At 41.7% G+C, this 18155-nt stretch overlaps 1 protein-coding gene across 2 annotated transcripts in view; it reads right to left on the bottom strand.

Annotated features, from left to right (window-relative positions):
* The window catches only part of LOC111152257 (UHRF1 binding protein 1), a 65915-nt gene extending 48288 nt beyond the window's left edge, over positions 1-17627 (bottom strand). For both annotated transcript variants that reach the window (XM_022510706.1, XM_022510707.1), the window contains exon 1: positions 17497-17627. In XM_022510706.1, the coding sequence (XP_022366414.1) occupies positions 17497-17540 (44 nt within the window). In that variant the 5' untranslated portion in view covers positions 17541-17627. The remainder of the gene's footprint in view (positions 1-17496) is intronic.
* Positions 17628-18155: the final 528 nt, after the last annotated feature.

The raw sequence follows: 18155 nt of genomic DNA, 5'->3' as shown, positions 1-18155 counted from the left end.
GAGCCTGATGCGGGGCTCCATCCCAGGACCCTGGGATCATGACCTGAGCCAAAGGCAGAGGCTTTAACCCACTGAGCCACTCAGGCATGCCATTATCTCTTATTGTACAACTAGGATTCTCTCAGTTTTCATTTGTCTAAAAATGCCTTTACCTTCCATTTTTAAAAAATATTTAAGCTGGATATGGAATTCTAAGTTGAGAGCTTCTTTCAGAATTTTAAAGGTATCATCCCATTGTCTTCTTGCCTCTGTTGTTATTGATGAGAAGTGCGCCGTTAATTTAGATCACTGTTCTCCTTTGTGTGATAAGTCATTTTCCTCTGGCTTCTCTCAAGTTTTTCTCTTTCTCTTTTGTTTTTCAGCCGTATGACTGTGATGTACCTGGAACGGTCTTTGTATTTATCCTGCTTAAGGTTGACTGAGCTTCTTAGATTCTATAAATCTGTTGGTTTTTTTAAAGACTTTATTTGACAGAGAGAGACACAGGGAGAGAAGGAACACAAGCAGGGAGAGTGGGAGAGGTCAGAAGCAGGCTTCCCGCCAAGCAGGGAGCTGGATGTGGGGCTCAATCCCAGGAAGCTGGGATCATGACCTGAGCCGAAGGCACTTAATGACTGAGCTACCAAGGTGCCCCTATAAATCTGTTTTTCACCAAACTTGGAACTTTCAGCCATTATTTCTTTTTAATAACATCCCTACTGAAATTAATTCACATACCATATACACATTCATTTAAAATATACAATTCAGGGGCACCTGGGTGGCTCAGTGGGTTAAAGCCTCTGCCTTCGGCTCAGGTCATGATCCCAGGGTCCTGGGATAGAGCCCTGCATTGGGCTCTCTGCTCCGCAGGGAGCCTGCTTCTTCCTCTCTCTCTGCCTACCTCTCTGCCTACTTGTGATCTCTACTTGTCAAATAAATAAATAAAATCTTAAAAAAAAATAGAATAAGATAAATAAAATAAAATATACAATTTAACGGTTTTTAGTATACTCACAGAGTTGTGCAACCATAAGCTTAATCAACTTTAGAACGTTTTCATAGCCCTCTTCCAAAAAAACCTGTACACTTCAGCTATCATCCCCATTTTCCTTATTTCCCCTAACCTGGTAACCATTATTCTATTTTCTGTCTCTATAGATTTGTCTATCCTGGACATTTAATATAAACAGAATTATATAAAACGTGGTCTCTTGTGACTAGCTTCTTTCACTTAGCATATTCTCAAGGTTCATCCATGTTATGACAGGAATCAGCACTTCTTTTCCTTTTTATGGTCGAAAGTATTCCATTATATGGATACTCCACATTTTGTTTATCTACTCATCAGCTGATGAACATTTGGGTTGTTTCCCATTGGGGGATATTATGAATAATGCTGCTATGAACATGCAAGGATGAGTTTTTGTGTGGACATATGCTTTTATTTCTGTTGGGTAGGAATGGAACTGCTGGTAAAATGGTAACTCTAATTTACTTTTTCAGGAACTGCCTGGCTGTTTTCCTTAGTTGGCTACACCATGTTACAGCCCTACCAGCTGTGTTTCATTAGAGTTCCAATTGCTCCACATCCTCACCAACATCTGTTATTATCTGTCTTTTTTTATCACAGTCATCCTTATAGCCATTGTAATTTTGATCTGCCTTTCTCTGATGGCTTGATAATGTTGAGTATCTTTTCATATGTTTGTGGCCATTTATGCATCTTCTTTAAAGAAATGTCTGGGGCCACTTGGATGGCTCGGTCCATTAAGTGTCTGCCTTTGGCTCAGGTCATGATTCCAGGGTCCTGGGATTGAGCCCTGTATTGGGCTCCCTGCTCTGTGGGGGGCCACTTCTCCTTCTGCCACTCCCCCTGAGAGAGTGCTCTCTCACTTTCTCTGTCAAATAAATAAATAAAATATTTTGAGAGAAAGAGAGAGAGAGAGAGAAGGAAGAAGGAAGGGAGGGAAAGAGAGAAAGAAAGGTCTATTCAGATCTTTTGTCCATTTTTAAATTGGGTTGTCTTTATTATTTAGTTGTCAGCCATTATTTCTTCAAAAAAATTTTTTTGAAGATTTTATTTATTTATTCAACAGGGAGATAACAAGCAGGCAGAGAGGCAGGCAAAGAGAGGAAGAAGCAGGCTCCCCACTGAGCAGAGAGCCCGATGTGGGGCTCGATCCCAGGACCCTGAGATCACGACCCAAGCCGAAGGCAGGGGCCCAACCCACTGAGCCACCCAGGCACCCCTCTTCAAATATTTTTATCTTGTTTTAGTTTTCTACTATAGCATAACAAATCACTCCAAACCTAGTGCCATAAAACAGTAAGCATTTTATTAAGTTCACAGATTTTGTGCATTAGAAATTCATTCAAGGGACAAATGGGATAGCTTTATTCTGTTTCATGAATTCTGGGGCTTCATCTGGACACCATGAACAGCTGGGAGCTGGTATCACCTAGTGGCTTCTTCACTCACATGGTTGATTCCTGGGCTGAAATGCCTCAAAGGCCAAGTTCAGCAAGGACTGTTAATTGGAGCTCTGTGTAGCTGGGATGTCACTTCCAACTTGATTCTATTGGCCAAAAGAACATGTAGAATGGTAGATACTGCTGCAGCCATCTTTGGAAAATACAATCTGCCAGATGTCTTCTGTCTCCTTTACTTCTAGGACTCTAATTACACATATATTAGTATTGTCACACAGTTACTGACAGTCTGTTTTTGTCTTTTAATCTTTTTTCTCTTTTCTTCAGAGTGGATAATTCCGGCCACTCTATTTTGAAGTTCACCAATCCTTATCTCCAATCTGCTATTAAGCACATTTAATAAATTTTTCATTTCAAATCAGTTCTAGATTTTACATTTGGTTCTTTTTATAGCTCCCAGTTCTCTGCTGAGATCCTCTATCTGTTCATTTTTTATTACCAAGTTTAATGTTCTTGTTTGATAATTCCAACATCGGAGTCATCTTGGGGTCAATTTCTATTGACTGCTATTCTCAACAATGAGTCACATTTTCCTTCACTGTACATCTAGTCGTTTATTATTGCATAGTGGACATTATTGAAATTCTAAATTCTGTCAATCTTCCTCTGAAGGGTGAATTTTATTCTACTGGGAAATTAACTTGGCTAAATTCATACTCCAAACTCTGCCTCCCCCACAAGGAGCAACAGCTAAACCTCTGTTCAGTTCATTCAGCTTTCCAACTACTGCCTTTTCAAGGCTCCATTAAGTCTTTCCCCATGCATGTCAAGGATTTGGACAGAATTTAAAAGCAGATTTTAGGGCTCCCTCTTCTGTTGCTCCCTCCTTTCTGATATTTTCTCTCCTCATTCTCCAGTCCCTCTTACAGTCCTGAATTCCATCCTCCAACTCACCAAACTAGTAAAACTGTAGACTTTTGCTTGAGTTCTAGCCACCACCCACCATGCAAACTTGGGAGTATCCTCAGGCAAAAGAATTGTGTAAGTGAGAATCACGCCTGGTACAGTTCCCATCTTTCAAATTTCCTATCGATTTCTGCCAGATTTGGTCACTCTCCAATGTCTTCAAGTAGTTATTTTTTTTTATATACTGTCCAGAGTTCGTAACTGTTATCTTGGAAAGGGCTAGGTCAATATAAGATACTCCTATATTATTAGAAGTAGAACCCTTTTCTACTAGATCTCATTGGTATTGTATCGTCTCCAAGAGCGAACCATGATGTGAGTTACCAAAAACACATACGACCAGATGTACACAAATGTACCCCCTCAGTATGATAGCTGGCTCAGTATGATAGATGGTAATAGATAAATCATCCTCTTGGTCTGTGAGTGAAGTGCTTATCATAAAAAATTGCAACAGGGGCACCTAGGTGGCTCAGTTGGTTAAGCATCTGCTTTTGGCTCAGGTCATGATCCCAGGGTCCTGGGATTGAGCCTGGCATCAGGCTCCCTCCTCAGCAGGGAGTCAGCTTCTCCCTCCCCTTGCTCTTCTTCTCTCACTTGCTCATTCTCTCTCTCTGTCTCAAATAAATAATCTTTAAAAAATTGAAAAAATTGAAACAATATAAAAAAGTATAAAGAGAAAAATAGGTATAAAGGAAAAAATGAGTTTCCAATTCATAGAATAAAATAGAATTATTTTATATATACTTTTCTAAAACTTGCTTTTATTTTCAATGAACAATGTATCTTGGGCATTTTACACTGTCAAATTTTTAAGTATTTTTTAATAATTGGGGAGTTATCTACAAGCAACATCTCTGTATGGAAAATTAGAATTTATTTAATAAAATCTCTACAGATTGCTCTTTTATACTAATTTCATTAAAAGGCTTATAGGTTTTTCTTACTTGATACCTTCTATAGGATGACCTCATAAAAGTGGAATTGTACATTTTTACATTTTGACAGATTTGCCAAATTTTCCTCTACAAACATGATACTGATTCACACTCTCTACAATTGTAACCAATCATACACATTTCCCCACACCCATAGTAGCTGTGTAGTCAATGACTTGAAGCACTCACTTTTACCTTACCTTCCCATCCCAGTAATAAGCCAGTTGATATTCTGGAGACTGTGGAGAGCTTTCTTTCCTTAATGTTAAACAGTAGCCCTGATGAACATTCTAATTCCCTTCCTAAGCCCAGAGCCTTGTTAATACCTAGCTTGTTCAGCTGAAGCCCTAATTCCTTGTCTGATTTGAGCCAGTCCTTTTTTTTTTTTTTTTTTTTTTTTTTAAGATTTACTTCTTCAAAGTAATCTCTGTACCCAGCATGGGGCTTAAACTTACAACCCCAAGATCAAGAGTCACATGCCACACCAACTAAGCCAGCCAGGTGCCCCAAGCCAGTCTTCTTCTAGAACTGAATACTTGCAATCTAATCCACTAGCAAGGGTCTAGGCATGTAAGGCATGTTACATATGGGCTCCTCATCTAATTGACTGTTAACACATTTGAGTATCACTTGAAATTACGGCTGTAACTTCTTTTCCAATGTCCTTTACACATACCTTTTCCCTGGACATCCTAGAATTAGGATGAAGATAGTGGGGGCTCCTTACCAACTGTAACTCAGAAACAGCTGCCCTCTTCCCTCTCAATTCTTTAACTATTCAGTTCCCATACTGACTGGGTCCCAGATTCTCTCCCCTGAACCAGCCCTGAAGATACTACACTTCATGTCCAAAGTCTTGGCAAATCTCACTTTGTTAGAAACATTCCTTGTCATCCTAATATATTCCCTTTAATTTCCTTTGTATTTCCAGGTCTTGACAATTCCCAAAACACATCAACAGTAGAATTAATGAAATCTGAGTATTATAGTTCTAATTTTAAGACTTACACCTGGGCTCTTGGATTCATCGAAGTGAAACTGCAGCTGCTAATGCTCAGAATAGGCACTGCTGGTCATTCACTACTGAATGTGAACAGATATTTCTTCATGGCATAGCCTCGAACAATTATTTAAAGAAGTATGGCATATAAATTATCCGAGCTTTGAAACTTGCTCAAGAAGGAAACTGAGGAAAAAAGATTTCATACGCGAGGCTGTCCTTAATTTTTGAGCAGAACTGGCCCTAACATTTGCTTATTTTAAGAGGCAGAGACCGCTCTAGGCACCTGGGTGTCTGAGCTGGTTAAGCTCTCGACTTAACCGACTCTCGATTTTGGCTCAGGTCTTGATCTCAGGGTCCTGACTTCAAGCCCCGCATTGAGCTCCATGCTGGGCATGGAGCCTATTTAAAAAGGGGAGGGGGGTGCAGAGACTGTTCAAAATGAGTCATGCTTCACATCTGCTGGTGAAAGAAAAGCCTTAGCAATTGAGCAAGAATGCTCAATTAATGTTTACTACTTTGAGTAGTTTCCCAGACAGAGATCATTTAATGAACAAACACCTAAGACAGTAGCACAATGACTGACTGAAGTAAATAGGTTCAAACCATATAAGTAGCTGTGGAGGAAACAAAGAAGAGCTTAAAATAAAAACAAAGGTCTCTAACTCTAAGGAGGGCTATATACTCCTCAAGAGTTAGAACTGTTTCACTTAGATCTGTGTCTGGCGCAAAGTCTAGCGTAAGAATGCTCAGTTAATGTTTACTGACAATAATACAAAGCAAATAAATGGTAACTGCCACATAGATGGAATGAACTAAAGGGTATATCCAACAATCCAGCCACATTCTTCCACACACTTTAAACCAACTATAATACTCTTATGAACCAGACATTTTAAACCAGATTTAAGAGTGTCGTATACAAACACGGAAATAAATTTATCTGTGACGCCGAGGAAGAAGGCACACCCTTCCCATTAGAGACAATAAAAAGTGCCAGGTTTTTAAAAAGAAGAGAGAGATTAGTATATTCTGAAAGCCCTTTCTAGAAGATTTTTAAATTAAAAAAAAAATCAGGAAAAATGAAAGAGGATGATATTTCTCTGAGAACAAAAATTATTTTTAAAATAATAGCTAACATTTAATGATTGCTTACTTTATTCCAGACACTGTCCTAATATTCCAGACAATGTCCTAAACTGCACTTTGTTATACATTTTTAATTAATTTCTCTCAATATCCCCATGATATAAATGAAAACTATTATCTCCATTCTATAGTAGAGAACTGAAGCATAGAAAGGTTAAATAACTTGCCCAAGATCATAACAAGCTAAGATTCAAAATCAAGCAGTATGGCTCAAGAACTTGCAGCCTTAACTACACTCTACCATCTCTCTGACTTCTTCCCCCCATCTCTCTCACTTTTAACAAAATCAAAAGAGTTATAGAGGTTTGGAGTTTCAATTGCCTTAGACCCAGATCAATGGCAACAGAAAACAAGCTGAGCCCTATCTAGATGCCTGGACATAGTATACAGGCGTCTATGATCCAGCCTCTCTCTATCTTTCCAATATTGCCTCTTGCTATGTCCCACCTTCAAACCCTACATTCCAGTGACACAGAACCATATGCAGTCTCTTAAAGGTCCCCTTCTGTTTCTCAACTCAGTACCATTACTCATGCAGCTCCCTCTGCCCAGCATCACCTTTCTGCCGTGACTATCTGTGGCCCCCAGACTCCACAGATACTTCTTAATGCCTTACTGGGCTTACTGGTTACAGGTCTGTTTATCGTGGTAGGCAGTTGAGTCCCTGAAAGGGAATCCTGTCTCATTTGTTTTCAAGTTGCTAGTACTCGGCATACAATTCAGGTGGTCAGTAAAAAAGTTTCCTGATAGAATCAATGAATAAATGGTCTCAGAAACACAGTGCACAAAGGCAGCCCAGGGTATGGGGCTATCTGAGGGGAAGGCTAGACTCCTATCTGAGAATGGCTGACATACCACCTGCAGCTGACCATCCAACTATCTTGTAGCACATCTTCCTCAAAGAGACTGAGGACCTTCTCCTGTGGATTCATAGGACTAAGGAGCCACAACCAACTTCACCTGAAAGGAAGGGAGACAGTGAGGACTCTGCTGAGGTTCAGGAAAAGGATATCTTGAAGACACTGCCAGACCTCTAATTTCACATCAGCCTCTGTTAAGACATTTTCTCAAATGAAATGTATTCCTGAACTGCAGTTCCTTCTTTCACGTAAGTTAAAAAAACAAAAACAACAACAACAAAAAAAAACCCCACAGATTTCAAGAAAAGAAAGAAGGAAACAAAAAAGAAAATGAAAGACAGATTTTTCTTAGGAATGGGAAGTGGATGTTTTCAGCTCTGCCTGAGAAAGCACTAGACCAGAGGGCTGGAGGCACTCAGCTTGAACGAATTTAACCAATCCTTATCTGGATTTTCTATATATCGGAATTCTCCAACTTTCAGAAGACTCATACATGCCACAAATGGCTGCCCAATCCCCTGCCCCACCCCAACTGCCAAAGAAGCAATTTTTGGAAAATCAAAAACAAACTGGGAACTTCCAGAGTATTTGCGGAGCCAAATGCTATGAAATTAAGAGTAACTTAGGGGAGCTGACCCTGTGGGACATATTCTGAATTAGAACTGGTTTAATTAGAGTAGGATTCCTTCAAAAATACATTCTCTACATTCCCCTCCTGACTTAGCTGAAATTATATATCCTAAAGAAATGGGAATTGGGAGCAAAAGCGAGAGGAGCAGGGCTGCAGGTAGAATTGGGGCAACAGGGTGCATGAGGAGGACCTTAGGAGATGGGAAAGACATCAAGGGAAGAAAAAGTGTATCAAGAGCAAACTTCAGCTGATTTAGAATTTAGTCTAAGTCAGTGATTCTCAACACTAACAGACTCAATTCCACGAGTGGCACTGCCAAGAGTGACAACATTTTCTAAAATAATGACAAACATTTGATAAAGTTCAAAACAATCTTCCCCCATGGCAGTTGCAGTCTAGAACACTCCTTATAGTTTAAAGTTTACAATATTTTGTGTTTATTACAATAGAATTAGGTTTTAGGTTTACATAATTTAAATGGGTAACTAACCCATGCATCTAACAAATATTCAAAATTCAAAAAGGACAAAGAACAATGCTTCTTTATGTGAGATTATTCTGCAAACTGGATGATATCGGCGTCTCTAGCCCGCTAACTAAACGCTGGCCACACCCCTTAATCACAACCACAAAAAGTCCTGCTGAGATGCAATGATCTCAATGATCTAAAAGATCTTACTCCAAGAAATGGGAGAGAAAAAACTTTTCCTTCTTCTCTATCTCCACTCCTCCTTCAAATGGTTCCCTAACAACCAAGACCCCAGTGGGCTAACTTGGAAACCTACTCGACATTTAATACACTATTTCTACTGAAATACATACTCCAAACCCCAAACTTAGAAATAAAATTTAAGAACATACCACTTTTATAAGTCAGAGACTTAAATACACTGATTTCTCACCATCGATGTTCTAATTTTTTTTAAATGATAAGCTGACATCCAAGCTATATACGACCAATGCACTATAAGGACTAAGTATACATGTAAAATGATCACTGCTGTGGGCAAATAAAAAAATGTCAATCCAACAAGTATTTTATAGTACATCTAGTCCTTATTTTTATGGCAAGAAGGTACAAACAACATACCCTTTACCTAAGTTCTAATGTGTATTAATTTACACTTAAGTTTTCCCCTTTGCTATAAATACTGATTGATTATGCTGCTTTAATACTGGAAAATATTCGTTAGTATCTATAATCAGCATCAGTAGCAAATACTTGCCTCAGCACACAAAAATAAAAGTTCCCTTAACAATACTGGGTGAATTGGGTTTCCTTGTCCTTCTGCTCCCCCCACTACTATTCCCATTCCCCACATCTAAGGGTCCTTGAATTCCAGCCATGCACTCCTACTCCACACACCTTCTCCTGCACCCACTCAAAGCACCCTCAAACTCTCTGGTTTTCAAAGCAGCCAAGGGACCACAGTCCCTGCCATTATGGAGGGTGTAGGTAATTGAGTAGTGATGAAAAGAATCTTTTTGGGGGGCACCTGGGTGCCTTAGTCAGTTAAGCATCTCCCCTTGTCTCAGGTCATGATCCTAGGGTCCTGGGATGAAGCCCCCTCCTCCCCAAGGATGAGCCCCCTGCTCAGCAGGGAGCCTGTTTCTACCTTTCCCCTTCCCCCCAACTCATGTTCTCTCTTCCTTGCTCTGCTCTCTCTCTCAAATAAATAAATAATCTAAAAAAAAAATCTTTTCTTTTCTTTCAATGAGTAAAGCCATACTTATAGGTGAAGACAACTAAATGACCGCTGATTTTTTTCTTCACTCTAAGAATACAGTATATGATTATGCTATGTTCTTAGGTTATGTATAAGTACATCCACTAAGGACCCAACCTTGTGAATATATTTCAGTTATTTCACCTATTCTGAGGTCAAAGTTTCCTCTGTAGTATGCCTTGATATAAAAAAAAAAAAGATAAATAGAAATAGCCCTTGTTCCCTTCTCTCCTTAAGCATTGATACAAAGAACATCCCTCTCCACCTCTTTGTATTACAAGGTTAAACGTAATTTCTAAATATTCAAAGGTCTACTGGGCACCTGGGTGTCCCAGGCGTTAGGCCTCTGCCTTTGGCTCAGGTCATGATCCGAGGGTCCTGGGATCAAGCCCTGCATCAGGCTCCCTGCTCAGTGAAGAGCTGCTTCACCCTCTCCCACTCCCCCTGCTTGGGTTTCCTCTTTCGCTGTGTGTCTCTCTGTCAAATAAACAAACAAAAAAAATCTTTAAAATAAACAATCAAATAAATAAATGTTCAAAGGTCTAATTTTTTAGATATGTTAGGCACAATCTTAAAGATGTTGAAAAGTGTTATCTTCAGAAACTAAAAGCAATCTCTCTCGAGTAACTTAAACAAATACTAGATAAATAATAATAGTCACTGTTTACTGAATACTTTTTCAGGACCACTTTTATAAATGATTTCTAATCCTCAAAACCACATTGTCCATTACTATCCCCCATTTTACAGATGAGTAAACTGAAACTTCGAGAAGCTGAAAGACTTGCAGAATACATAGCTTGTAGGTGGCAGAGTCAAAATGCACAGTCACCTTTTGGAATCCAAAGTCCTGGTTCTTTCTGCTACATTGACGTGCCTCTCAATCAATTTTTCAAAGCAGGTAATTTCATTATTGTGAGCCATATATTAAGCTGCTGTGTATCAGATACAGTACAACAGTACTGCTTTAAATTTTTATTGCTTTTAAATGCTACTTTTTAAGACACAAGAAAATGTTTTACAAAAGACCTTGGAAAGCTGTAAAGATTGTAATACAAAAGCTATGAAATTCAAATTTTAGTGCCTTTAGTAAAGATGAAGTGGTATGTAAATGGGGTGCCCAGCTTACAGAACAGAATGAAACTATTATCCAGGGTAGTCTGAAGATCAAATATTTAACAAAAACCCAAATGCCTGAAGAACAGTACCCCCTTTCTCTTAATGCACACGACTGCTATTCTTTTTTTTTTTTTAAGATTTTATTTCTTTGACAGAGAGAGATCACAAGTAGACAGAGAGGCAGGCAGAGAGAGAGGGAGGGAAGCAGGCTCCCTGCTGAGCAGAGAGCCCGATGCGGAACTCGATCCCAGGACCCTGAGATCATGACCTGAGCCGAAGGCAGCGGCTTAACCCACTGAGCCACCCAGGCGCCCCACGACTGCTATTCTGACAGGGAACTAAGCCTCAGATCCATTCCAAGTAAGAAATGTTAAGTGTTAGGGGTGTCTGTGTGGCACAGTTGGTAAAGCACTTAAGCACCCAACTCTTGGTTTTGCCTCATGTCATGATGTCATGGGTTGCAATCTCATAGATTGTGAGATCAAGCCCCGCATCCAGCTCCGAGCTAGTGTTGCATACCTGCTTGAGATTCTCTTCCCCTCTGCTCTCCCTCACCCCCGTACACGTTTTCTCTCTCTTTCTCTCTCTCTCTCTGAAATAACTAAGTCTTAAAAAAAAAAAAAAAAGTATGCTATGGGTTAGCAGTCATAAATTATCCTAATTATTTTTATTGAACCTAATTTGAACAGTGCTCCAAAAAGATGTTTTCAATGTTCTGACATTTGCTTGTGACTAAAATTTACAAATAGATCAGAATTTGAAAACTAAACATAGGCAAAAATAAAGTGGCCATCTAGTTTACCTCAGATGAAGTAAAAAAATTTTTAAAAACACATCCATCAGAATGGCTAAAATGAAAGAGATGAAAAATACCAAGTATTGGCAAGGATGTAGAGCAACCAGAACTCTCAAACACTTCCACTGGCAATGCAAATTGGTATAGACACTTTGGGAAACTGTTTAATAATATCTATTACAATTTAAAATGTTCATATCCTACAACCCAGAAATTCCACTCCTATGCATATCCCCGAGAGATACGTGGACATTTGTTCATCAGAGGACATACACTAGAATGTTCTAGCAGCACTATTCATCATGGCCCTACACTGGGAAACTAACCAAATGTCCACTGATAGTAAAGTATATAAATAAATTGAAGTACGGTCACATAATAGAATACCATACAGCAATGAAAATGCAGAATCTGCAACTTGATGCAACAACAGGGTTTAATCTCACAAAAATGGGGGTGCCTGGGTGGCTCAGTGGGTTGAGCCTCTGCCTTTGGCTCAGGTCATGATCTCAGGGTTCTGGGATCAAGTCCCACATCAGGCTCTCTGCTCAGCAGGGAGCCTGCTTCCCCCTCTCTCTCTGCCTGCTCTCTACCTACTTGTGATCTCTCTCTCTCTCTCAAATTTAAAAAAAAGTTTTCATTTAAAAAAAATTAATCTCACAAGGGGCGCCTGGGTGGCTCAGTGGGTTAAAGCCTCTGCCTTCGGCTCAGGTCATGATCTCAGGGTTCGAGCCCTGCGTCGGGCTCTCTGCTCAGCGGGGAGCCTGCTTTCCCCTCTCTCTCTGCCTGCCTCTCTGCCTGCCTCTCTGTGTACTTGTGATCTCTCTCTCTCTGTCAAATAAATATCTAAAAAAAAAAAAAATTAATCTTACGAAAATGTTAAGAAGCCAGACATAGAAGCATACATATGATATGATTCCACTTATATAAAGAACAAAAAGAGGGAGACAAACAATAAGTGACTCTTAATCTTAAGAAACAAACTGAGGGTTGCTGGAGGGGAGGTGGTGGGGGGATGGAGTGGCTGGGAGATGGACATTGGGGAGGGTATGTGCTATGGTGAGTGCTGTGTATTACGTAAGACTGATGAATCACAGACCTGTACCCCTGAAACAAATAACATTATATGAAAATAAATAAAATAAAACAAAAACAGACAAAACTAATCTGTGTTGTTAGAAATCAGGACAGTGGTTTACCCCTTGGTAGAGACAACGACAGAAGACAACACAAGAGGGCTTCATAGGTGCTAGCAATACTGTTTCTTCATATGGATGCTGGTGACAAGAGTGTATTTAATTTGAAATTAATTCAGTAGATGAGAAGTGTACAGCAGCCCAGTAGTAAAGAGAACCAGAGAACCTACCTTTGAATCTCAGTTCCATCAACTACTACATGATTTTTTGCACAAGTTGCTTAACCTCTCTGGGCGTCATTTCTTCAACTATAAAGTAGGCCTAATAACTACCTCATAAGGTTAGTCTGAGAATTACATCATTATAAGACTTATAAAGTGCTATTCACACAGTTGGTTATTATTAAGTATTTGCTAAGTTAAAAAAAATGCTTTATTCTGAAACAACACAAAAAAATGTGGAAAGGAAACAAAGACATGTATGATTTGACCATTATTGGAAAATGAACAAAATAATTATTTAGGAAATAAAGGTGATAATAAGCAAAGTCTAGTATAAAGGAAAACCTGGAAGTTGAGACTACTTCTACAAACCTTCACCTACACAGACCCTGGGCCAGAAGTGGGCCTCTCTCAGCCTGCAGCTCCCCACTGTCCCCTGGGGGCTGACCAGGATGATCTCTTCAGAGGGATGAGTAATAATGAGGGGAGACCCTGATCAGGAACTAAGAGGGCTGAGTTCACAGTAGGCTCTCTTATTCTCCAAGGGGACTATGAAATCTTGTATGCTTCTGCATTTCACCTAATACTTATGTTTTTCAAAATCTATCATGTCTATCAGCTGTGCCTCTGTCCCTCAGAATCATTTCCTGCAGCTATTTACAGTAAATAATTAAGACTTCCGGTAGGCCAGAGGGAGAAGCAGGCGCCCCACTGAGCATGGAGCCCAGTGTGAGACTCCATCCCAGGACCCTGGGATCATGACTCAAGGTGATGGCAGATGCTTAGCTTAACCGACTGAACCACACAGGCATCCCAAGAATTCTGGAAGGTTTCTAAAAGAGCCAGTCAGGGGGCGCCTGGGTGGCTCAGTCAATCGGGCATCTGCCTTCAGCTCAGGTCATTATCCTGAGTCCTGGAATCCCTGCATGGGGCTCCCTGCTCCTCAGGGAGCCTACTTCTCCCTTTCCCTCTGCCTGCTGCTCCCCCTGCTTGTGCTCTGTCAAATGAATGCATAAAATATTTTTAAAAAATAATTAAGATAAAAGAGCCAGTCAGGTGGGTCACTGCCATCCATACCAGGGTAGTATCCCTAACTTCAACGATCATGTTATAATAGTTACTCTTTACATAACTACCTACTTACATAGCTACCTACTTACATGCTAGGCATTATAATAAATACTTTATCCCCAATCCTCAAAAAATTCTGCTAGGTACATGGTATTCTTCCTTATTCTCACCTTTTACAGATAACAGAACCAGCTCAAAAAGGCTGACCTGTTCATTAAGTGACAGAGCTGGAAGGTGAATCAGGCTTCTCTGGCTCCAGAGTCCATGCTCTTTTCCCGGAGCCATAGTCCCTCGACTTACATGACAATCAATCATATTTCTTCTTACGAAAGGTCATTAACTAAAGTGAGCTAAAACAAGAATAAGCTAATGTAGTAAAAAATCAATTCTGGATTTCTTCTTAAATGATTACTTTTGTTTCTAAGTAAAGGTCTTCTCCTGGGTCTATTTAAATGAATACTAGGCATTGAAGTTATGTGTACTACACAGCAGTCATCCAAACCATATAAAGCCCTTAAAAGATGTTTACGCTTCTTCCCTGCTGAATCCCCAGTGCCCAGATTAGAGCCTGGCCTGGAGCAGGGACTTAACAGAAATATCCTGAAGACCACCTCCCTCAAATCTTATTTACCAAAATACTAATAAAGAAGATGCATTCCAACAAAACACTATTAATATCCAGGACTTCATGACCAAAATTAAACATGAGAGTCACTGGGACATGAGAGACACTCGTCCTGCTGTTAAGACACTCTCCTCCAGGTCAAGTGGCACTGTCATCATAAACACATCATTATTAAAAACACCTACAAATGTTTATTTGACATAGTAACTCAGTATACCTTCTCTTCTCCTTCCCCATGAGATTTGGCAACCCACAGAAACTCTAATTCCCCTCCAGGCAGGCCAGCTTCTGTAGGTATCACAGAGACCATACAGAGATACAAATGTCATACTTGATTAGGCCACTTTTCCAGGATAAACAAACAGAAAGGCACAAGGAGTGTGACCTGTCCCTCAACCAGATCCAAGTCCTACGATCTTTTCCTGGAACCCTGATATTGCAGCCCCAAATAACCTTTTCTTCCTCTTCCTCCTCAGTAAACCACATAACTCCCAATGTCTGTCATAACTATTCCTACTTCATCTGAAAGAGATACTCTGTTCACTAAGGATCCACTGAATATGTCAGCATACATTATTAAAATTTTTCTTAAAAACTCTATACTAATTGAGAGTGCACAGAACATATGTGCACTAAAGGGAAAAACACCAGAATTAGACAGCTGGGTTCTAGGGGCTCCTGGCAGTTTCAGTCAGTGGAACAAGTGACTCTTGATCTCATGGCTGTGAGTTTAATCCCTGGGCTGGTTATAGAGATTACTTTAAAATAATAAAATCTTAAAAAAAGAAAGAAAGCTGGGTTCTATTCCACCACATTACCTTCCATTGCAACTTGGGAAAGTTGTTTGTCCTCTATAGGCTTTAGTTTCCTCAGACATTAAAGAGTGGAACTAGTCAGGGGTTATTCACCTAGTTCCAGGATGACTTGCAGGATTCAGCATGTGCTTTTGGGCTTCATAACTCTCCCCCAGAATTTACATTAAAAAAAAACCTGTTTGCATATGCAGATTTTTCTGAAGAAGTCTATGGCTTATATCAAATTGTCACACAAGTGGTGTCCCAAAAGATAACTGTCGCTCATGGGTTGTTTTTTTTTCCCCCCAAAGATTTTATTTATTTGACAGAGAGAAACAAGGAGCGAGGGAACACACGCAGGGGGAGTGGGAGAGGGAGCTGCAGGTTTCTCACGGAGCAGGAAGCCGGATGTGGGCCTTGATCCCAGGACTCTGGGATCATGACCTGAGCCAAAGGCAGACACTTAACTGGCTGAGCCACCCAGGCACCCCTATAGCTCATGTTTTAATTGAGCACTTACTACGTGCTAGGCACTGTGCTGTCTTTACATATATTTAACCCTCAAAATAACCGTTTGAGGGGTGCCTGGGTGGCTCAGCCAGTTAAGTGTCTGCCTTTGGCTCAGGTCATGATCTCCCGGTCCTCAGATAGACCCCTGGGTGGGGCTCCCTGCTCAGGACGGTAGTCTGCTTCTCCCTCTCCCACTGGCCCTCCCTGCCATTCATGCTCTGTCTCTCAAATAAATAAATAAAATCTTAAAAAAAAAAAAACAAAAAACTTTGAGTTAGAGTACTATTATCCTCATTTTACAGTTGAAGAAAGTAAACCAGAAAGAGTTGGGCTCTTAAACACAATCCTGTATTAGGTTAGATCATCTCTAAATCCTAAAATTCTCTGCTTCTGTGTTTATTGAAATTAAGTTTTCCTTTAAATTTTCTATACCAGGGCGCCTGGGTGGCACAGTGGGTTAAGCCGCTGCCTTTGGCTCAGGTCATGATCTCAGGGTCCTGGAATCGAGTCCCGCATCGGGCTCTCTGCTCAGCAGGGAGCCTGCTTCCCTTCCTCTCTCTCTGCCTGCCTCTCTGCCTACTTGTGATCTCTCTCTGTCAAATAAATAAATAAAATCTTTAAAAAAATTTTTTCTATACCATTTCACAATCATTAGTCCTACTTTTAAATCTTTATACAGAACAACCAAACTCGTGGAACACCCAGAAGAATGCGGTCTGAAAAAGAATTTATTAGGAAGTTAATCCTAGTAAAGGGTCCAAATGCACCTTCCAGTTCCAGCCTCCAATCTGCTTTTACTATTATTATACCATGGTTATTAACCAACAGATGTATCTGAATCTAAATATTAAAGTCTAAAATCAAAGTAAGAGTAAACAAGCCAGAGTCTCAGTCAGAAAAGGGGATACAGTGGCAGCAGAAGGGTCTCACATACCACTCATCCAGGCAACAGACCAGTAAGATACAGCAGTGCAAGGGCCCTGTGTCCCCCGTTGACTGACTCCGCCCCCTACTCCTACCTCCGGAAAACCACTAACGTGTACAAGGCTAGAACCACTCTCCCCTTGAGATACAAAGGCTGGCTGAAAGTATTAAGGCATCCCCAACACCTCTCTGGAATAAGGAGTGAAAACTAAGTGGGGGGAGACGAGGAGGCGTGCAAGCGACGACGAGGTGACCTGCTTGGCGGTGTGGGACTTGAGTGGGAACTGAGCCGGGGGCAACCGGCCAGGAGATCCTTGAGGGTCGGGAGGCTTAAGGAGGCTGCAAGGGTCGAGAGGAAAGCCCAGGGCACCCCAGCAAGGGCAGAAGCACCCTGCACCGGAGGGCACAGGAAGAGGGAAGAACAGAGTGGTGACAACGGTCGGGGCCGGCGGAGCGGGCCGGAGACTGTCCTGCTCGAGTTGAGGCGAGGGCCGCCAAGGAGTCCCAGCTCGGGCGAAGGAGGGGGAGAGCGGCCCATAGGAGGGCGTACCGAGGAGGGGCGAAGAGTGGTTAGGAAGGGCCCCGGGACGGCTGGGGGATGGCGCTGGCGCTCTCACCGGGACAGGTGCTTCAGGATCTGCTTCTTAATGATCCCAGCCATGCCGGAGCCGCGGCCCGCGTGGAAGGCAGGCGAGCAGCTCTGGCCTCCTCAGTCGTGAAGAGGCGGCCCCTCACCTCGCCGCGGCTCGGGGACCGGATGCCGCCGCCACCGCCGCCACCGCCGCCACCGCCGCCGCCATGGCGCTCTCCCGCCCCTGCCCCGGCGCCTGGAGCTCCGCCACGATCCCACCCACCAGCGCGGCGCCGCGGCCGCCAGCCCGGAGCAACGCGGAGATCGCGCGCCGCCAGCCGCCCGACGCGCGCGCAGGGAGAAGGCCGCGCGTGACGAGGGGCGGGGCGGGGCGGGGCGGACGCGCGCACACGCGCACGCGCGGAAGTCGGCTCCGGGCTGTTGTCCCACGGTTCTGCGGTCTGCCTCTCTACACAGGGAAATCAAAAAAGCTTTCCCTCCGAAATGTATGAGGTTCCCGCAGTCGTTTTGAACTATAGGAGAAAGGCGGCAATATTTGTAATTTTTTACAGGAATTTGCTAGATTACTGCGCAATGCCTCTTCCATTTCTCATTCATTTCCCTCACACATTCACTCATTGTTGAGCACCAGCTAACTTTACTCCAGAAATCAGGCTGAGGAGTGACAAGCGGTCTCAAGAACCT

The sequence above is a fragment of the Enhydra lutris genome, unplaced genomic scaffold, assembly GCF_002288905.1.
Source record: "Enhydra lutris kenyoni isolate GAN:26980312 unplaced genomic scaffold, ASM228890v2 scaffoldscaffold28, whole genome shotgun sequence".
NCBI classification, from domain to species: Eukaryota; Metazoa; Chordata; class Mammalia; order Carnivora; family Mustelidae; genus Enhydra; species Enhydra lutris.
Note: the sequence above shows the minus strand (reverse complement) of the source record. Positions and strands in the feature narration are given on the sequence as shown.